We start from the raw sequence: 22,230 nt of genomic DNA, 5'->3' as shown, positions 1-22,230 counted from the left end.
TCAATTTTTAAGGATTTCAGATGTTTACAGTGAGCGTTTCCCAGTCATTTTTACTAGGCATGGACGCATGAAGCAGAGCATCCATGCCTGGATTACCCACAGGGCAAGACAGACAGATTCCCTGGGGCCCCAGACTATTACCTGCCCCCAAATCCACAGCTTTGCCTTTATATAAATATGTAACACTGTTCTAATTTCAGTTTTAATGTGTGCCAAAGACTGCTAGCTATTTGAAGCTGGGATGTTAATAGCTGTCATCCCTGCAAGATACATCCACTGATGAGCCTTATATCGATGGGGATACCCTATGAACCCACCCACTCATTCCCCCCACCCAGTGGTGACAGCAAGGAGGTGGAGATAGACAACAAGGACCTCTGGGTTCCCAGGCCCTTCTTCAAGAGCCACGGACCACAGGACCCGTATTCATTATTGAGGTTCTACGTTTAGTTCATTTGTTGTTCAGTTAAATATTTATCAGATAGAAATTCAACTATTTATTCTGTGCAATTCATCAACCGGCCGGAGCGATGAAGGAGTGGGCGGATGGGGGGCGCAGTCATCGTTTAAGAAACCCCTCGTAGAGCGCATGCGCATGGATTTGAAGAGAATACGCCATATTGAATTCTCGTAGGAATCGGCTAGCATTTTTTTTCCAGCTAGCGGTGCAAAGGGGCCACTTTATCAATGGTCCTAATTCGGTTTAATGTTTAAATACTTCTCTTTTCGTAACCCCGGACAGCGTAGCGACCTTTGAAAGGTCCAGGGAGCAGCGCAGATTCACAACGGGCTCGCTAGCTTCAGTTAGATACTAGTAGGGGGGTTACCAGAGAAAGAAGTTGAATGGATCCGAGGGTAGCTTGGATTCAGCCCGAACAGAAAGGACCTGCGAACGCCTTGTGGATGCACGTCTGGGAGACCTCTCAGGGAGTACGGACGCTCTCCGCTCAGCAACAGCTCCACAATCAAAACCACAACCAGTGTGTCAATTACGCTGCGTTGGATGTTTTAAAAAATGTGGCGACCGCGGTGGCATCGAGCAAGAGCATTTGCAGCAGCAACGGTAACGTTACTGCCAATCGGAGCAACGGCAGCAGCCATCACAGCATCATGAACGGCACTACTAGTATAAACGGCACTGCGATTTCCTCGCTGGGGATAGCACTGTCCAACGGGAACGTACATAACGCTTTCAGCACGGCAAACACCGCTGAACCAGGTGAGGGAAAAATCCTTCCTCAGAAGACGGGATCTGTCTCCTCCTCGTCCTCCTCACAGGAATCCGGGACGGACAGTCCCCCCTCCAGCTGCTCACTTGAGAGGACTATGGGTGTAAATGTATCGGGCAACATTAATAAAAACGTCGGGGGTGCCAATCTGCTCTTCAGCTTGAGCGACAGCATGGACAATAATGTCAACCTTTACCACCACCATCATCATCGTCACCTACAGGAGCACCCGGCTTTCAATTTACAGCAGATCTGCGTGAAGCGTCATCAGGTTCACCCCTCTGTACCTGTAAATCACACACACAATCACCACCCAGGCCGAAGGAAAAGTGACAACAAGGCGAGCACTTATGGGATGAATTACTTGCTTTCAAACTGCACTAATGGCAATTATGCGAGCACTTGGACACCCTGGAAGACGAGGAAGTACAACCCTGGGGTCATGGGGTGAGTGCCTGAACACTCTCACTGCTTTAGGCTTAAAAAGCTAACGTTAACGTTTGTCTGTGGCCGCTAGTCTAATGGCTGAAACACGTTAATTCTCGCGTGTGTGTTGGGTATTATCATACATACGTTATGCATTCGTTTCCCAATGCTGTTAGATACGACAGTACACCCAGCATTGCAGTGTGAGCTGGAGTTGGGCTGTTTGCTGGATAGCTAAAAAGCTGCCGTTAGGTCTTTGCGTAAAGGCAGTGATAGACGGCCAGAACGAGACCGGAAGTGCTGTGATTTTTGTCTTTCAAAGTTTGAACCGGGCCGTTAAAAAATAGGAAATTCCAACAAACTACTGAGAGGTATCGTTAGAAAACACAAGTTGTGTGAACGTGTATAGTAACATATCACATAATCCAATTTTATCGTAGTGTTTTTCAGTGGGTGATTTATTTAGAAATTTTTTCACCGGATATGTTGCCTTTTAGTGTAGCCGTTTGTTAGCGGATCGAGGAGCTTATAGCTAACTTAGCTAGCGGTTTTCCCTTTTTGGCTCAACATTAAAGTCAGGAAACCAGCAACTAAATAACAAAATGAATATATTGCCCGCATTAATCTAACTAAATTAAGCCAAATTAGAAAGCAGGGTGAAACTCTAAATAACCTTCCCCAGGTGTTAGCTAACGGGGTTGGATAACACTTAACTTGTGTAATGCTGGTGAAGTAACAGATTACCCCCCGCCCCGGGGGAATCGCCAATGTGCCTGGACTGTTCCTAAATCATAAAAGTAATCACTCTGCTCACAATGAGAGTAAAGTTTGAGTATAACGGGAGAAACTTGTATGTTTCAGTAGTTTCCACTACATTTCATAACACTGATTAAGAGTGAAGTAAAACTATGAATCAGTACGTAAGGTTATGCATATCATACTCCACTGTTCTGGATAACTGGCATTGATACCAAAGTTTTTACTCTTGGTTCGGTCACAGTTAACACTCTTTTTCCATGTGATTCCTTATGGTGCTCTTTTAGTGTGATACAGCAGAGGGTGTGACTTGACCAAAACTGAGTGAAATAATATTATCGATATGAACACAGTTTGTGTGCATCTTAACTAGAGTATAGTTTTTAGTTTAATCTCCCTTTTTTGCCGTTTGATATTTATGAATGGTTAGTAGAAGTTGTATAAATGTATGACATGTACATTGTTGGTGTAGTAAGAGCTGACTAACTGAATGTATTATGATTTTTTTTTTAAATGTTTTAGCTGTATTAATTTACACTGCCAGGGGCCTTCTCACAAAACAAATGACCAAAGAACTTCCAAATGTGTTGCAGGAACTTGTGATATTTGTAAGGACTGGTTGCACCCATCTGGGAATTTTCTCTACAACAACTTCGTGTTTGTCATAAAATCAGTTCCACAAGCTTCATGCTAAGTTTCCCACTATCCCTAATCCTCATTTAACTGGAAATGTATGTTCTTCATCAATATTTTGTTTTTCAGATAGTAAATTAATAATATATTTCATTTTCTCTGGGTATTTGTGTTTCTACAAGTTTTCAGATGCAAGTTTTGGCTTGTGCACTGATTAGTCTTGCAGTGGTTTGCCTTCAGGGGCACCCTTTGAAGTCTCACATAGTGGGATTTGCACTTCAAATTGAAAATACAAATAATTGTGTAGTTGTGCTACAGTGTAATTGTGATGATCGGAGATTAAGTTTTTGGTTAATGGAAAACTGTGTGTTGTCAGTTCCACAGTAAGATACATGGCTGTCATGGTAGTGAGGTTATAGACTGCAGCAGTGATCACTATTGATTACTTTTATACTGGGCCCTAAAGTTGTTGAAGAGAGACGTTTGACTCTAAACTAGCTTGTCAGGGATGGCTGCGATTGTGGAGGGACCAACAATAACTATGGCCTCTGTCAGTGGTGGACTATTGGCATGGATACGCCCTGGCCTGACTGGCTTGCTGGCAGAGACTTTTCACCAAGGAGTGGGCACATGGGATGCCTGCATTTTCTCCAGAGCCCTGGTAATTGATTGTGACAGTCTCCCTGTTCTGTATTTCACACTGACATCATGGCATGCATTCCTAGAAAAATGAATGGCCATGGGGTTGAACAGAGTTCTACTGTTCAGAGGCATTTGACTGGTCAGATATCTTTACGTTAAATGTGCCGCTATCCTGCCAAACACAGAACCATATCAGTAATAACAATGAGGCCTGGGACTCTTAGACAGACTCTGAATGATTTGGCCATTCGCTGTTTTACTAAACCCTCTTTTCACGTCCCTCTTAGAACCTTAAAGGATTGTGCTGTTGTGTTTGTGTTTTTGTGTGGAGTTCACTGATAGTAAGATTAGAAGAACTCTGAAAAGTCTCCTTCCCTCGTTACTATGACCACTTTGGTTCTGGCTTATTTCTGGGATAGTGGCTATGTTGAGGGCTAGGGTTACAGTTGCTGTCTGGCGTAGGGCTAAGTCTAGTATTGAGGTCAGGTTAGGGTAATTAAAAAAAGTAAACTATACTTGAAAGCAGTTAAAATGTAATAATTTTCCTGAAGTCAGTGAAGTCATTTTATTTTCTGGGGATTTTCAGACATAAGATGTTAATATGTCTTTTCAAGATTTATGCAATTTTGTTGTTGCAATTTATAATGATATTTATTATAAATAGTATTAAATGTCAATTGGTCTCATCTGCTTGATACTTGATCTATTTAGTAAGGACAGTATAATGTTAATGAGGATTATCATTTTCCTGATAATACAACAGGCCTCAAGTTTAGTAGAAAATTAGGAAAAAGAAACTGGACAACACCTAAACCAGAACATACTATGCCATTGCTTTGCATGTCTGGCTCTGGGCTGGTATGATGGGGGTTAACTGGAACAGTGATAAAGAAGCATATCTTGGCCCATCTGGAGTGGTTTTGTTTTTTTTCCAAAATGTAGGCCAAATCTGGTATGTGTGTAATTTTTAGAAGATATCCTCATGTGATTGTTAGTTCTATCCACATTTGTAGCAAGAAAAAAAACATTAAAACAAAGTACATATTTCAGTTCATGTACAGTTCCTACTCTCAGTCTAGATTTCATACTGCTCTGCGTGTTGTACAAGTGAGAATAACCTTTTTCTGTCAATCTCATTTCCCCACAGTCTCCACGAGGAGGTGATGGACTTCTACAACTTCATGTCTCCTCGGCCAGAGGAAGCAGCTATGAGGAAGGAGGTGGTTAACCGGATAGAGATGATCATCAAGGAGCTGTGGCCCACAGCAGATGTAAGACACACACACATGCCTTATTTATTCAGGTCAATTTCCCTACCTTTCAGGATCTTAACATCTTAAAGAGCAGGTTCCTAAATTGTTCCCTCCTGGAGGAGACAGACTGATCTCAGATCGCTCATAAATTTATTCAGCATATTCTGACAACACTTTTCTTTTAAAGTGATGCAATGTTTGCATAGGATAACAACCTATCGTATATTTATACTGGGTTAGAACTCGCAAAAAAGTATTTACTTTGTTTTTAGTTATATCAATGGTATGTAGTTAGTTTGAAGTTTCACTGTAAATCGATCAGCAGTTATTAGAAGTCATTGTGTAAAATTAGACTGGCCATTGATGTTTGGAGGAATTTGCACTGTATATGAGCAGAAACAGTGAGAGTGGGCTCTTGCAGCTGGTTGAGGAGTGCACTGAGGTAGGGTTGATGTAATGCCCCTCTCATCACTTAATCATGTAAAACACGTGCAGCCGTGATTTGTTGGCTGCCAGTCTTCCCCACTTCCACTGTGAGCCAGATTGTCAGGTAAATGGATCAAGCCTCTGATTTGTACCGGCCTCCCTTTTCATTTCAACCTATTAATCCTGGCTTGTCTTTGTGCTATTGCCTTGTCGTATTTACCAGACGGAAAGGGAAAGAACTCCATTCTGTTTCCTTTGGAGGGCTTTTGCTTGCAGCCCCCCAAACACAGCGTTTTTTCTAACTATTGTATACTTAACTTGGCAGCACACTACACTTGGCAGCGTTCACCGTCTCTGAAGTGGAACCCGGAAATACCTAGTTCCTGGTAGTTTGCAAACATTTGAATTGGATATGTACATCATCGCCACAAATGAGCTGTTGCTCATGCTTTTGAAAAAATCTGTCATTCTTCAAAAGCATATTGTCAACTCCACTATTGTTGAACTGTGATAGCAGAGGCTTTGAAATGCCACTGTTTGTTTATTTTCTTAAAATATTCCTCATTCAGCTTGTTGGTATTAATGTTGTCTTTAACACTTGAACTGCAGTGATTTTATTCATCATTGTGACATATTTTAAACTTTGTTTTTCCAGGTCCAAATCTTTGGCAGCTTCAGCACAGGACTCTACCTTCCAACAAGGCAAGATAGATTATTCATGACTGAAGGAAAGCATTTTATACATGCTGTATTTTGTTTGCCAGAATTCTAACTGTGACCTTTTTTTGCCCCCAGTGACATTGACCTGGTGGTGTTTGGGAAGTGGGAGCGCCCCCCACTTCAAGAGCTGGAGCAAGCTCTTCGCAAACATAACGTGGCAGAACCGTTCTCCATCAAAGTGCTGGACAAGGCTACAGTGAGTAGTGGCATTCAGGCCGTGCGTCTCAAATCTTCCAGGCATTATGTCATTGTGTGTTCATACTCTGTTCTCAAATACAGCTTAAAATAAACTGGTATGCAATAATGCAGACATCCATCTAATACGAGAGATTTAAATAATACAGTGATTGATTATTCCATGCACTGTGATGCAGTGATAAATGATCTATAAAATAGAATAGTTTGACGCTTAATTTCACTCTAAGTCTTAAAGGTTTTATTCTTCAGAGTAAGTAATAAAATATTATAGCCTCAGTAAATGGGGAAACGAAGAAGGGATTTGGTTTAAACCCAGCCAAATAAAAAATTGGCAGCACTTTTTACATTCCCAGAAAAGTTCCTCTTGACATCAAATGGTCAGTTAAAAGTATCCTTCACTCTTTTATCTCTGAGCAAAGATGAGGGGAAAAGAAGAGGTGAACTCACCTGTGAGACTCAATTAGTGTCCTCCATCTGTTTTCATGATCTATGGCACAGTCTGCCAATTGTTGTGGACTTTATGGTCTTTTTTTTCCTGATTAACAGTGAATGTACAGATTGTTGTTTATTTGGTACCACTGTAATGCGAATACTGAAGTGTATACGTCGTCAGCTCTTGTTCACCCACAACGAAAATCGCCAATTCAGCCCAGTCTAGTGATGTTCCACTGTTTACTTCAGGTTTATCAGAACTTCCTGTCATTGTGTCAAAGTTGAGGCGTTATTCTGCAGCTCAGTGTCATGAGTGCACCCGCCCTGGTGTTCACAGCTGCAATCCCAGTGGGAGCTATGGGTGCATGCAATATCCTCCTGTGCGGTGTGCACATGACCAGGCAAACCGCTGCAAGCTCGAATGGTGAATTGACTGACATGATAATAAGTAGCTAATGGCTGGATTTTCATTCTTGGATCAGCTTTTCCTTCTAAAAGGCTGTCATTTGGGACAGATACTCTTTTTTTCCTGGTTTGACCACACATCAATCATACATTTTTTTTTTTTTTTAGATAATGACTTGACTGTCTGCTAATACACTTCGTCTTTTTTCAGGTGCCAATCATCAAGCTGACAGACCAGGAGACTGAGGTGAAGGTGGACATCAGTTTCAACGTGGAGACTGGAGTCAAGGCGGCAAGCTTCATTAAAGACTACGTAAAGGTGAGATCCACAGGTTGCAGATCTGAAAATGTTATTTTGTTATGAGTTTGATTGTTAAATCAGACCAGAAATTATTTAGCATCTATTGGTACTACAATTTTAAAATTGGATAAGGATTATGAATTAAAGTGTTCACAGACTAAATGAAATCTGACCACGAGGAACATTGCAGGCAGAACATACAGATTGAGGAAGAGAGCAGGAAAAGGTCATGTAGACATGTTTAAATAAAAACCACCAGAGGAGTCACATAATTACCATTTTACATCGGGGTCTAAATACAGATCTTTGGAAATTCCCTCTTTGAATCAGGCAAGCCAGCATTTTAAAGCATTACACTTCACTCCAATCTTGTACTGGCTCGACTCATTTCCAAAGTGAAGCTGGAACAGACCCCAGCAGCCATGCTCAGTATACTGTCCACTTAACTCAAACAAAGTCTGTGTGTCCCTGAAGACTTTGTTGCCATTTCCTAAACTGAGGTGAATTTCAGCCCGTGGCAGTGGCAGAATTCCTGCTGGAGGTGGATCTCTGCCGGCTTTAGTCACGGTTGTAGTAGCAAATCCAAGAGAGGAATTCCAGGTGCTTATATTCCAGGGATCTGTCAGGTTGTGGCCTTTTTCCTTTTGTTGTTGCATATTTGTGTCATGTCTCTTTGGGAATACGTGTCAGAGCTTGCCAGGCTGCTGTTGACAACCACACTCAGCGTCAATCCAGTAATAGTTGATGTCGTTCATGCGTGGGGTGTGACGGACTCCAGTGCAGTCTTGTCATTGAGAGGTCACCTCAGAGTTAATTCTCATAGGTCAGGTTGGAGCAGCGTACCTCGCAGTCTTGTTCTCGCTTCTTAAAAGCATATTTGAAATGTCAAGCTCCAAGCCCTGCTGCTCCACTGGCACAGATATGCACACATGCACAAACACACACACACACACTGCCAGGAGGTTATGCTGCCTTTTCAATTGGAAAATCAACATATTTGTAATTCCCATTCCTAAGCCCTTTGGGGTTTCACCACATTATCAAGTCACAGGCTCTAGGAAGCCTTGTTTAATACCTTTCTAGAAAGTTTGGCCCAGTTGGAAGCTAGAGAGAGTACTTAAGTGGTAAGTAGGGGCTGTAACAATTCATACACTACACTGATTACTAGTTATGATTATTCAATTGCCTCTTAGTAAAACAATAATAACAATGAATCACCGTGGTTTCAGCAATAATCGCGGCTTCAGCAGGGAGTTTCACTGCTTGGCAGCATCGTAAAAGAAAACAGACAGCTCAGTCAGATAGAATGGGAGCAGTTTGTAAAAGTGTATCCAAGTTACTGTGGAAACTAAACCAGTGTACACAGCATTTAGACTGTAGGTAGTGCTGGTGTGTCTAATAATTTGTTTGTCTGTCACAAAATCTGCTGCAAGCTTTATTTGCATGGATATACAGTTTCTCTGTTTGATGGTTATAGCTGCTGAATAAAATCACAGTTTACTGAATTGACTCCAGTTTAAGAGGAAACGGTAATTGATGTTAAGCCACATTGCAACCACTGAATCACAAATCAAGCTGAACTGGTATTTAGCCCAAAAAATCACACCCCTGATGGTAGGTGATGTATTATAATTATTTGCAGTCATTTGAATGATTTGCTCTTTAAATGTAGTCTAGTCCTATCTCAGAGATCCCCATTTGTCCTTAGTCAAGCAAATCAAAGCTGAGTCCATTTTTCATCTACTTTTCATTGCCTTTCTTCCTCTACTCTGCACTCTTTTGACTTAATCCACAGTTTCACTGAATCAGCTATTATCATTCCACTTTCAGAAGTATCCAGTGCTGCCTTACCTGATCTTTGTGCTGAAGCAGTTTCTGCTGCAGAGAGATCTAAATGAAGTCTTCACCGGGGGCATCAGCTCCTACAGCCTCATCCTCATGGTCATCAGCTTCCTGCAGGTACAGAAATGCACAGAATCCAACGAAAACATCTTGTAAGAGCAAGAGGCAGCCCCAGGACATGTTATGGTAGCAGTGCTTTAGATAACACAGCACACATGATCACATGATAGTATAGTTGTAGTAATAGTATTGTAGTTTACAGCATCGCAGGAAGTGAGTATTCATATTATTCTTAATAACAATATTCATAGTAAACAACATTCTTAAGCATATCTGGTGTCGTAGACAAACATGAATTATAATTTTAATTAGTGCACAATAGTACTTAAATATAGTACTATAGTAGTATTAAATATAATGATACTCAAATCCCCCTGTTCTTTCCTTTCAGCTCCATCCTCGTATTGATGCCAGGAACCCTAATGAGAACTTGGGGGTCTTGCTGATCGAGTTCTTTGAGTTGTATGGCCGCCATTTCAACTACTTGAAAACAGGGATCCGCATCAAAAATGGAGGCGCATACATAGCCAAAGAGGAGATCATGAAGGCCATGACAAATGGATACAGGCCATCCATGCTCTGCATAGAGGACCCACTGCTTCCAGGTGTGTCATTTTTTACTAGTTTAAGATGATTTACAGTGAATAAAAAACTTCCTACCCAAGTAGCTGGCTAAAATAGCTGGCTATTTGTACAGTCGCTCTTTAAGTTTATTTATTGTTCAGAAAGAAAAATTAATTAGAAAAAAAGATGAATTGATAAAATTGATTGACACAAGTTTGAAAGAAGTAATTAATTGAAACTTTCTTATTTTGGCACCATCCGGTGGTGGTGTCAAGAATGTCATGGTCGAAGGCAGCAGTTCTACACAGAATGAATAAATAAACCCCTGAACAAGCGTAACCTGTGCTGCTTCAAACAAATACACAGGCAATTAGAATAATTTTAAATATGCTTTAATCACAGGTCCACAGTTCATATGGTTAGGCACATTTTGGCTTTTACATGTCAGACTCCCAACACATAGCACCACTATTTGATCATATAGCTTGATCTTAAATAAGAACACATATACAAACATACTTTGTATATATGTTCATATTGTCATGTAATAGATACATGAAATGTTGCAATCAGTAGCAAGTTTAGAAAAAGTAAAACTGGTTGAATTGAACTAACTAACTAACTAACTATCATTATTGTCTTTGTCTTGCCACCATGTAGGTAATGATGTGGGGAGAGGTTCCTATGGTGCCATGCATGTCAAGCAGGTGTTTGACTATGCCTACACTGTCCTGAGTCATGCTGTGTCACCACTTGCACGGTCATATCCCAACAAAGACTGTGAAAGGTTAGAGTTCAGTCCATTCAACAGCAATAAAGATACTTTGGATAAAACCGGCACTCTGTGAAAACCCTTTCTCTCTCCCTCCTGCAGCACCTTGGGCAGGATAATCAGGTTGACCCAGGAAGTGATCGACTACAGGGAATGGATCATTAAAAAGTGGGGCGGCAGGGATCTGACGCGAACAGACAACAGAGGTACCATTCTTTACACTTGAAAACTATAGTGATAATTTCTTGAGTCCAAGACGGAGTAAAGAATGATTATTTTAATAAGTGGGAAATGCTCCATACCTTTTTTTATCATATGCTCCTCAGTTCTTCATTGAATATCTCAAGCAACCAGACTCTTATTTATAAAGAATTGAGAGTGTTATAGTCTGCCCAGGAAGAAAACAGGAAGTAAACCACTTATGTAAAAATATGACAATCCACTGAATAAACCTTGTAGAATTTGTACTTAACTGATCTTTTTCGGGATTGCAGCTTTGAGATCCATCCATCCTTACCTCTCACTTGTTCTTCTCTAGTTTCACCTCCCAAGGAGCCTGTGTCAGAGCAGGATCCCAGCTGTGTGCTGCGTGGTGGTGTTGGGTCGGAGGAGCAGCAGAGGGACTCAGTGTCTCCTCACAGCGCAGACTCCCCCATGTCCATCTCCAGCCCTCAGCAGCACTCGTCAGCCTCCTCTGTCTCCTCGCTGTCTGGATCAGACAATGTATGAACACACACACACACACACACACACACACACACACACACACACACACACACACACACACACACACACGTAGGATAAGCAGACAGACACAGTAAAACCACCAGATGTGTTTTTTTTCTACGTTTTTAAGTTTTCTTTTGTCTCAAATACCAGATGGAAACATACAGTATCATAGTGAAGTGAATTATTCAATTAATGTAACAGCTACTCTGTTGAACTCTGCCTCTACAATACTGTCTGCACTCGACACTCACTGGTTTGAAACTCCCATGACACACTGGTAAATTGAACTAGTAAATTGCAGTAGACCACCATCCATTTTTTCCTCTGCAAATTATATATTGTCTGTCACAGCTACAATTTCTTGTGATTATATAATTGACCTCCAGCATAATGGTGTTATACTGACACCCACCTGATATAACAACATTTTATTCTCTCTTACCCAGCTGATGGAAGCATGCAAACATCAGTAGCTACCTGTGACTTGTACCTTGCTCCTAATCTCTTCCTCTTTGTGTGATCTGATCTGCCAGGACTCTGATTCGACGTTGCCATGTCCCGTCCCTCCGCCAGCCCTGCCACCATACCCATCTTTCCCACATCTGGGCCTAGCTTTGCCACCAGGACTCAGTATGGGCACCGGCAAGCCCGGCATGGGAGGACACCATCTGCTCATGCCTCCAGGCTCACAGGTGGGCACGCAGTGATGCCAGCAGACACTAGATCATAAGTAGAAATGTAGAAATAATCTAACATTATATAAAGTATGGAGGGGGACCTTTGGGATTAGAACAGAAAAAAAAACTGCAAAATCTAGAACAACTAAAGGTTGTTGCTCTTACCTGCTGGTAATTATTATCTCTTACCTCCTTCAGGCTCGCGTCTCACTGCCCGGTGGTCTAGCAATGCACTCCATACCTGGCAGACAGGTGTGTATAGACACCGGGCTCCCCCCCTTCTTCCACATGCCCCCCCCAGCCCATGCTCATGCCCCTGCCCCTTCCAGCCCCCAGCCTCCGCCCAGCCCCCACTCCAGCCACACACACAAGGTAGGCGCCGGATGCCACACACACACACACACACACACACACACTGTCAAGACAAACTTGTCTCTCTTACTCGCACAAGTTCACTCTCTTTCAAACATCCCATATTTTCTGTGTCTCTTCAACAGGCTCCATTCTCTGTCAAGTGTCTGATTTATATCTCTCACACTCACTCCTCTCTCTCCTCGCTCGCTCTGTCACTCTGTTCAGACTAGTCGTGTAACAGGTTACATAAAAAATGAAATTGCCATCTGTAATCCATAATGATCAGTAAACAACAACACAATCAGTGAGGCCTGATGTTCCAACATCTGACGTGTACCTGTTGCTATGGGAAATTAGATAAACGGGGACATGATGCGTAATGGTTTCATCTTGTTTTTAGTTCTTAGGGCCTGCTGGCTTATTAAAGGAATAGTTAGACATTTTCACTTTCTTGCCAAGAGTTGAAGAAAAGATTGATACCAGTCTCATATCTGTATATTAATTATTATGACTGTACAGCTAGTTGGCAGTAAACTAACTTTTTTACTGGGTTTTTTAGAAGTTGATCTACAGGGCTCAAAGTTCAAATTAAGTTTGTTTATAAAAATTTTCTGTATCCCTCCTGTCTCTCCACCCCTCCTCAGAACGGAACCAAGTTCAATGTGAAGGGCTTCCACAACCCGCCACTGGTCAACGGCCCCGCTCTGGCTAACCGTGGACACACACACGCTCACACACACACACAGTATCACCGCAACACCTGGCGACGCAGGAAGAGGGACAGTCTACCGGTTAGCCTCAGCAGATAGAAACCACTCCTCTTCCCATAACTTTTCCTCCTTCTCCTCCTCTCTGGCTGCAAACCCTGGCTCTTCGTTCGTCTCGAAGGAGGATGGACAGGCAGACAGAGGACCAGAGACCAGCAGTTTTCATTCTGGGGCTGCCACGACATGGAACAACAGCCCTCAGCTCTGCATCTTTCTCCTATCGCTACCTTTCCATTTCTGCATGACTTTTGTTCACAGTTTTGTAGTTTCAGTATTATGTTACTTTCAGTATTTTGTTTTTCTCATCTTTGTTTCAGGTCTATTCCTGTTTTCTTGTTTATTGCTACTGAACTTGGCGGCAATGCTGTCGCCAAGTTCACTTGACCTCGCCTCGACCCTCGCAGCCAAGCTGCCTGAGGTTCAGTGTTACTTTTTTTTAACAGTTTATACACTTAAGAACAAACTGTTTTTCATTTTGTGCAATAATGTTGTATTTCTTTTTTTGAACTTAAGTAAATGCTTATTTAATTTTGTGTGTGTATGTAAAGGCATTTTTATACTGTTATTTTATTTTTGTAGAGTTTTAAATTTTGTTTACGAAACCTTTCCCCAGGCAGCATCTCTGGAGTGTGTGTGTTCATCAGTTGGTATTTCAGCGTGTGTGTGCGTGTGTGTGCGTGTGTGAGCGTGCGTGGGTGAGTGTGTGCAGGAGTGTGCACTCCTGTCTGTCATCAGGTTGAGATGGAGCCCAGTTTGCAGGGCCCCCCCTCTTCCTCTTCTTCTCTCCCCTCTTTACTTGTGTTGTTCTGTTTGATAAAGAGAAGCGGAAGAGAAAGGGATACGGAGCTCTTATCTTGGTACTCTTTCCATTTTTCTTCACGTGTCTTGTAAAAACGGGCGAGGTTAACATGAAATTCCCTGAGGAAGTTTTGTTCCTCAGTCCAGTTAGTCTAAGGCATCCTGGAGGGAAGTGGAGGTATGAAATCTCACCCTGGGATATCCTGGGAAATAGGAGAGGTTGTTCTTCTGTTTTGGCCTAGAAGAGGTAGCTCCTGAGCAGATAAGAGCTTTAGTAGAACCATCTTGAGATTGTGTGTGTATGTGTACACTTCTGTATGTTTGTGTGTCCCTTATGGGGCTGTGCTGTTACCATATTTCGTCAGTCAGGGGAAGGCTGGCAGTGGCCTGCTAGTTTTGTCTCGGCCATCTTTCTTTCCGCTGGAGGTGATTTGAAAAGAAAAGCTACCAGACGGTGCAGGACTTTGGCCTGAGAGAGCCTGTTCTGTTACGCATATATGCTAGTGTGTTTCATTTTTGTGCTTGTCTCTTTTTATTACATGTTGTAGGGGGAGTTGAGGCCTAGAAGGCAACAGCTTATCTGACTTGAATTTGAAGATCAAGATTAGGGTAAGAGGGCAGAAAGCCACTGATTCCAGGTCAGAGAACTCCTCAGATGCTCACTCTCCCTCGTTGAGGGACGTAGTTGTGGAAATCTGATCCCAGGGCTGAGGTCAACTCTTGCCCGCAGCTGTAAATCAGTGAAGACCAACACTAAGATGCTCAGCGATAAGGTTTTCTCCTTTGTGGTCCTGGACAAAGGAGAAGGAGGGAGGGAGGGTTGTGGGGTTGGGGTGGGGGGTGGGGGGTCTTCCTGAACCAAGGACCCTAGTGAAAGGGAATTATATTTTGATTCCATTCAGGAATCTTGTGTATATTTGATTGCCAGGTACTTCCTCTAATTGTTTGCAATGCCTTTCTTTGTGTTTACTTGGAGTGTGTGTACGTCGTATTGCGAGCACACCGTGTCACACAAATACACACACTCACAGACAGGACTGTCAAAGGCTGTGACTCGCCCAGAACACTACACACGCTGGTGTTATTACTATGCAAGTGGATTATTCTAATTATTGTGTCAATTCTCTTCTCTTTTCCGTTTGGGGTTGTTTTCCAATGAAAAACACTGCTTGTAGGACTGAAGTAATGCTACTGACTGTCAGACTCTCAAGCCAACTCATGTGAACTGCAACCCTATCCCCTGACCCCCCCCCCCCTTGTATTTGTACGAAGGTCCTGATATGTTTCAAAGTCTAGTTTTCTACATATATCAGTCAAATGTAAGGAATGGGGGATGTAAATGTCAATGGTTGGGTGTGGGTCTGTGTAGTGTGTGACATAGTGAAACGTGTGTGAGAAAGTATTGAGACTCATGACTTGCCACCACATGTTTTTAATCAGGTGCCCGACCGTGCGTGCACCCAGAGAGCGACTTGCACTCTGCAGGTGCACTTCAGAAGGGACCAAAAGTGTCCACCAACAATTCTTTACCTTTTACTGAGACTCTGTTCAGAGATGTTTCTTTATTATTCATTTTTCTTTAAACCATGGCAACTCTGATCCGTCAGTCAAAACTTCACCTGGCATCACTTCAATCTCAGATGAATGGTTTCTGTTTTGACCGTTGGCTCACAGGCAAAGCAGATTATGAGCTAATCATCACCTCTACTTTGAGAAATTCCTCTCACATTTTAATGATTTGACAAAAAAATCATCATGGATGCGCCAGACTGCCAGAAAGGGGAGTTCGTTTTTTGGAGATGTGCCGATCCCCAGTATCATATCCTGTCACTCTATTATTCTCTCTGGATGATTATTTTCCAAATAATTATTTCCATTTATAGGGAGGTGGTCAGGATGACATATGAAATGCTCAGTAATATGTTATCCTAGCCCAATATAAATTGGATAACAGGGTGGATGAAGTTGGAAAACCTGTATAACCCTGTCAAACTGTACCCCTGATAGCCATGTCTGCTTTTAGAGATTAGAACCAGCATTTAGGAGGAGCTGATAATGAACCTGGTGATGGAAAGTTGTTGACTGGGTTAGAGTTGCCTGCATCTTCACAGCATAGACTGACATGCAGTATTTTAGAAAGTCTGTATGGATTAAAATCTGTGTGTGCATCTCAGCGGTCCAATGTAGCTCATTTTCTGTTCTCACTTTTGTGTCATTTTCTCTCATCAGATTGGTGATGGGGAATGCTTAATTAAAGGTATTGGTGTCACTCTGCCACATTGCCTTCACTTCCTCAGATTGGTGTAAAAGTAAGGGAACAGGAAGCAAGGGGAATGGCTTGGACCACTGAGATTTTGGCGTACACATGTACATGTAGATGCAATGTAATATTACCCCCATTGCAATAAAATGAGGGATTTTAAACTGGCGGCCGCTGTTCAGAAAAAGGTGGCAGCCCCTCTTTGTCCTGGCTGATTCATGTGAGCAGTAGCCCTCAAAATGGACACCTAGCTATTGGTGGCCAGAGGGAACCACTGCCCAGCTTGTTTTTTTTTTTTTTTTTTTTTTTTTTTTTTTTTTTTTTTTGTTTGTTTTTGACATTTTTATGTAAATATATTTTTTTCTATTTTATTTTTTAATAAACATTTTAAAACTGCAAGTCAATGTGTGTTTTTTAAAGTGACAATGATAAAATATGTGTTCTTAGAGGTTCTGTAAATTAGATTTTAAACAATAATATAGCAGCAAACAATCATTGTCTATGTAATGATATATTGATAATGGCATCCTGAGCAGAGAATGAAGTCACGCCCTCTCTTTGTATGTGTTCTAGGTTCTAATCAGTTTCTCTGTTCTATGTTTTGGAAGCTGGTCCAGTAAGGCGTGCACATTCATGCATGTGAGTCCCTCCTGTTAAACAGTTGGTCCTCCCCACATTTACAGACACACAGACACCACCCACACGCTAGATTACACAGTGCAGTATGATTCAGGTGAAAGCTATCTTCCAAAATTTCCTCCACTGAAGAAACCACTTTTTCGACAAGAAAGACCTCGAAGGCCAAGAAAGAAAGAGTTAAGAGCAGAGCACAGAGGGACTGGCTATGGGGACTACCAGCTCAAGTCCTGGTCAGCCAGTGGACAGGCAAAACATCCAAAAAGTTTTAAAAGTTTTTACCGGCTCAATCAGTCATTCCTAGGCCGCGGTCCTCCCAGATATGCCCATGGCTGAATTTCTTCCCCAGTCTGACTGTGGAACTAATACTGGTTTTACCGAGATGGAGAACTCTACATGCTGCTAAAGGACTCGAGCTGGACTTAGAACTGGCCCTTCTTCTCCCTCAATGTGTAAGTAATTTACATAATCTTCCACGTCTGTTTTCATTACTGACGGCTACAGTAGGCGTGATAACAGTTAGCTAACTTGCTGTTAGGCAAATGTTGCTATTGCTAGCTGGCTAACTGTCAGCATATAGCATCCCATGGAGCATATCACGGCAATACTAGCGTGGGATAATGTTTGTGGTTGAAAATGTTTTTTGTTGACTCGTGTACACGGTAACTTTATTCAATTGTGTAACTTGTGTGATTAGTGGCCGCTTTAATTGTGCTACTTGCTAACTGAGCTGAGACTGGAGGTGTGCCAGAGAAGCATTTGTTTTGGTCTGAGATGCTGGTGGTCTAGCGCCATATGTAGTGGAAGTGACGATGCTTTACAGAATCTTTAAAGCTCAATTAATTCATCTTTCACAACAAGCTGTAAACACAAATTAACATATTATCTTCTTGTGGCATCATGACAAAAATTGTTAGCAAACAATTGTGTGAATAAAGTGGGATCCATAGGTCTGAGACTTCTTTCCAATTTACTTGAATGGGAAAGTTGTCACTTGAAAAGTATTCACTTCCAGCAGATATGCAACATTAGCATCAGTTTGCAATCATGTTTCTGGCCATTAAGTCTGATATTCACTCTCCTCTTAGATATGTTTCAGTCTCCACCAACCCTGAAGGGAAATATTTATCTCTTTACTGCTAAATCCTGCAGTATGTTAACTGGCTAGGTGTTAATTGTGTCTGTTTGGTGGTGGGCAGGCAGGGTACAGTGGATTCATCAGTTTCAGTTGCCTGCTGTGACTGGAAGTGACAAAAAAGAGAGCAGGGAGACTGGATCAAAAGAGTAAAGGTATCACCCATAAACCCAAAACCATGAGCTAAAGGAGCTAAACCAAGCTGCTGAGCTGAAGGAACCTGCTTAGTCCAGCGATAATTCACTGTCAGTTCATCCTTACAGGCACAACCTTTCACATAATGCATCATTTGACCCATTGTTCGTATAAAAAAATATTGATTTGTGCAGCTTATTCTCTTGAACGCAACCTGTTTCTAATTATTCTGAACCCCTGGGCTGTATGATTCAGTTCGTACTGTGTCAGTCTCCATCTGGCTGACAGCGCTCAGTCAACATGCAGTTCCTCTCATCAACACTAGGTGGTGCACATGTACTGTTTGTGGGTGCTGAATTAGGAGAAGCTCTCAAACAAAAGGCTGCTCTACATTGCTGAGCTCCCTGATCTCTTCAGTACGCTTAAACCCCTAAACCAAATATAGAAGCGTTAACTCCACATTGCCAGACTTTGTCCACAAGCTTCACATTCAGTCACAGCGGGCATTCAGTGGCAGTCAGGGATTTTGTATGTGTGTGGTTTTGTCCAGGATTAGGTGTACTATCTGTGCTGGCAGTGGTGCGTCCCGTGATAGGACAGAATCAGTCTGACCAACTCTGACGCTCCTTTCCAGGCATCTTCAAGATGATCTTTATCCATTTTTCTTAACCCCACTGGTATGACCTCTGAGCAGCAATAAAGCTAAATTACAGAAGAAGCTTTGGCTTTTGGCTGAAGGAGGTGAAAGGGGGCAAAAAGTAAGAGCATCTGAATTGTAAAACAGCAACCTGTTCAAAGATGAGACATATGGATTATTGCTCCAAGCAGCATAGACAAGGTTGACAGGAGGAAGATGAGGAGAAGAGAAGGCTTCTCGGAGGAGTCTGAGAGCTCTTACGGTGACAAACTCCAATAAGAAAGATAATGACAGAGACAAGGAAGGAGCTTATCTTTGTAAGGCTGCCGACATATTGAACCTGCCTTTACAGCTTGAAAGGTGCTGTATTTTCACCGCAAACAAACAGAAAACTGTCCACAGTAACTAAGCTGGAGAGGAGTCTGTCCAACAGACAGATTGCTTGCTTTGGTATGTCTGGCAGTGCCAGCCGTACAACCTGATCAACCAGGCCAGCAGTCTTTCCTCAGCCAGCACGAGAATTAAAACGGCTTTGAGTGGAAGAGTCTCATGCACGGCTGAATGGACAAGTCTTTCAGAAGTCAGTGATTAGCTGCATCCACACTTGGTTAGATTCTTATATAGAGGAAGGAGAGAGGGGAGATTAAAGGCAGATGAGATTTTTCCTTCTCTGACCATGAAGTTCTTGAAATTTCATTTCCTGGTTGTTTAAATAAGAATATGTTGAATTTAGGCAAGAATACCAAAACAGAATTTCTGTTTATGTTATGTTTGATTGATGATTGTTTGTATAAGTGGTTCCCAATCTTTTTGGCTTTTGACATATAAAATAATGCAATGTGTTCTTTCAACCTTTGTCTTCACAGTTTGTATATGTTTTTGAGCTTTGAGGTATTTAAAGCTGTTGTAATCTTGGGCTTAGGTTTTGTTATAACATTGGAGGGGGGGCATATTAAATCGGGGGTCATCAAAATTTTGAAAGGCAAACGCATCATTTCCTGCATTATGCTGAATGTATGTGCACCGATTTGTGCCTTTTCTGCATCAGTTTATGTGGAAATATCTTTAAACTGTGTAGTTTGTTTGTACTGCCCCCAATTGGCCAAAAGTCAGTTAATGCAAGTACGTATGTCCCGTTTTGAAGTGAATGCAGTATCTCAGAAATCTTGAGGGAATTTCTTCCAATTTGGTAAAAACGTTCACCTGAACTCAAAGATGAACTGAGAAGATTTTGGTCGACAAAGGTCAAGGTTTAAGCCACTCTGACCTCACAATACAGGTTTGGACTTGTGAGAGAGATATCTCAGGAATTCCTTGTTCTGTTCCTTCCTGACAGGAGCTTCGGTGATGTGAGTCCAGTTCAGGTTTTTTATTGATTTGACTTGTAGGAATCCACGCTCTTAATTTCCTCTGCCTGAATGACAACCAGGACAGGGGGCCTGTTTTCCTGGTAGTTCACCACAGGCTCGTTGGTTTTGCTGATATTGAGATTCAGGTGATTGTCCTTGCACCATGTGACAAAGCTCTCAGGTCAGTCCTCTGTACTGCTATATATATATATATATATATATATATATATATATATATATATATATATGTCTATAATATGTTTCATTTTGCCAAAAAGACACTAAACACCTTTTTTATGAAATTCTTTTAAGATGTGCATTACATATATGAGTCTGGACAAACATGTATGTAAACTGCACCTGAACTGGTTGGAGGAGACATACAACCCTGAGGTGATAAATCTAGTTTTTATCTTGTGAATCCTGACCCTCATGTTGAAAACCAGCACTTTAAATGTTAATATAATTAGCAAAGGTTATCATAACGCATACCACAGGTGGTTGATCTGATCCATTATATTACAGCAATGGTAAGGCAAAGCTGATGTGTCATAAGCATATCTTCTGAGGCTAATTGTTTCCTTTATGACAGTAAAGAAACAGAAGGCAATCTTAAAAAGATTTATTTGTGGCTGTATTTACAGTTACAGTGCAGAAAGATCACCACCTGTAGTATTGAATGATGTTGTGAGGCTCCGGTTTTCATCCAAGGAGTCTTCAAACTCACTGATCATCCACTTCTCCAGGTTTTCCTCAGCAGCAAACAGAGCCAAGCAGCATTTTAACAAGCCTCATAAGAATCCCCCAAACAACAGCGATCAAAGGTAATTAAAAGCCTGATTAGTTTAGCATTTTGTCAATTCTCCGATACTTTGTGTATCTCTCAAATAAAGCATTTTCGTCAGGGGATCAAATGCAGGCTGAGCGCACAGCGTGGTTTAAATCACTACGTCTGATTGACAAAAACAATGTGTGTCGTCCTTAATGAATCCCACAGTGTTTGTCTTAAATGAGGAATCAGGAGTTCTCTGTGTGTGGGTGCTGCTACCCCCACCCTTCTCTCTCCCGCTCTCTGTCTTTCCCACCTTCCCACCTTGATTGCAACTTATCTAGGTCATCTCAGTGTGTTTTAATCACCGTCGGGTTGAGAGAGACCCAGTTAGGTGATGAAGCCCACTTTCCTCTCATCAAGGTGGGAAATCTGCTTTATTTCTAGCACATCATCAGCCCTCCTGTAATTATCGATGTTCGTGCTCAGCTACATCTGGGATCTTATCCAATCTTTTAACAATAATTCAATATTCACAAGATGTTTTTTTTAACCTCGACCATTTTTAGCCCTCACTCTCTTCAGAGACTTTATAGGATTTAGAAGATCAGATTGTGTTTTGACCTTTGTGTGGTTGTGCGTCTCAGTGAAACCATAAGACAGGATTGATCTCCATCTCTGTTTAGATGGAGATTAATAAGATTGTGTATATGCTGATCTCTGACAATCCTGGTGGGTGTATGGGTGTGTTTTTGCTGTTATTGGTGTACTTAAAACTTCAACACACAGTGGGGACTGAGCCAGAATCCAATTGTCTCTTCCTGAGCTCATGCTGCTCTTTGTTTTAAAAGAGTGACAAGCTGCAGATTTGTCTCAGCAGGCCTGTCAGCATCATGCATCCTAATTATTCATTTGATTACCCGAGACAAGCTAAAAAAAAACTTTAACACAGAGGAACATGCATTAAAACAGGCGCATGTGCAATATAGATAAACACACAAAGGCCCTTTATCACAGCCACAAAGCGTTAGCTGGTCAGATGTTGCTGTCACTGTGCACCTCAGGTTTTTCCTCCAGTTCCCAATCTGTACAAGCAACTTGTCACTGTAATTAAGTGTTTTTAATCAGGAATAGACTGTGACCAATAGACCATATCCAGCAAAAATAGATCCTGTCACAGTCATTCTTGATATTTTAGTGGTTGTTGTTTTGATTTAACAACCAACTGACAGGGAAGCATTTGGCAGGAGGATGAAAAAAGACCCACTCATCACATATGCTGTTTATGTATTTTTTGATGTCTTCTTTATTTAAAGTTAAAGTTA

The 22,230-nt window shown here is 41.8% G+C and overlaps 1 protein-coding gene across 1 annotated transcript; it reads left to right on the top strand.

Moving 5' to 3' along the window:
- Nucleotides 1-509: 509 nt before the first annotated feature.
- Nucleotides 510-16,643, top strand: tent4a (terminal nucleotidyltransferase 4A). Its single transcript, XM_023428511.2, has 13 exons — nucleotides 510-1,676; nucleotides 4,834-4,957; nucleotides 6,021-6,067; nucleotides 6,161-6,281; nucleotides 7,332-7,439; nucleotides 9,252-9,380; nucleotides 9,715-9,928; nucleotides 10,548-10,674; nucleotides 10,762-10,865; nucleotides 11,198-11,382; nucleotides 11,922-12,080; nucleotides 12,264-12,437; nucleotides 13,064-16,643. The coding sequence occupies exons 1-13, from the start codon at nucleotides 844-846 to the stop codon at nucleotides 13,226-13,228; spliced, it is 2,490 nt and encodes an 829-aa protein (XP_023284279.1). The 5' UTR covers nucleotides 510-843; the 3' UTR covers nucleotides 13,229-16,643.
- Nucleotides 16,644-22,230: the final 5,587 nt, after the last annotated feature.

Source organism: Seriola lalandi, unplaced genomic scaffold (genome assembly GCF_002814215.2).
Source record: "Seriola lalandi dorsalis isolate HSWRI2012SDOR001 ecotype SW California unplaced genomic scaffold, Sedor1 jcf7180002054879, whole genome shotgun sequence".
NCBI classification, from domain to species: Eukaryota; Metazoa; Chordata; class Actinopteri; order Carangiformes; family Carangidae; genus Seriola; species Seriola lalandi.
Note: the sequence above shows the minus strand (reverse complement) of the source record. Positions and strands in the feature narration are given on the sequence as shown.

Bases quoted from the DNA above. Each gene is read 5' to 3' on its own strand.
- tent4a (XM_023428511.2), top strand. From the start codon at position 844: ATGGATCCGAGGGTAGCTTGGATTCAGCCCGAACAGAAAGGACCTGCG. The intron at 1,677-4,833 runs GTGAGTGCCTGA...ATTTCCCCACAG, and splicing joins TACAACCCTGGGGTCATGGG to TCTCCACGAGGAGGTGATGG. The intron at 9,929-10,547 runs GTGTGTCATTTT...GCCACCATGTAG, and splicing joins AGAGGACCCACTGCTTCCAG to GTAATGATGTGGGGAGAGGT.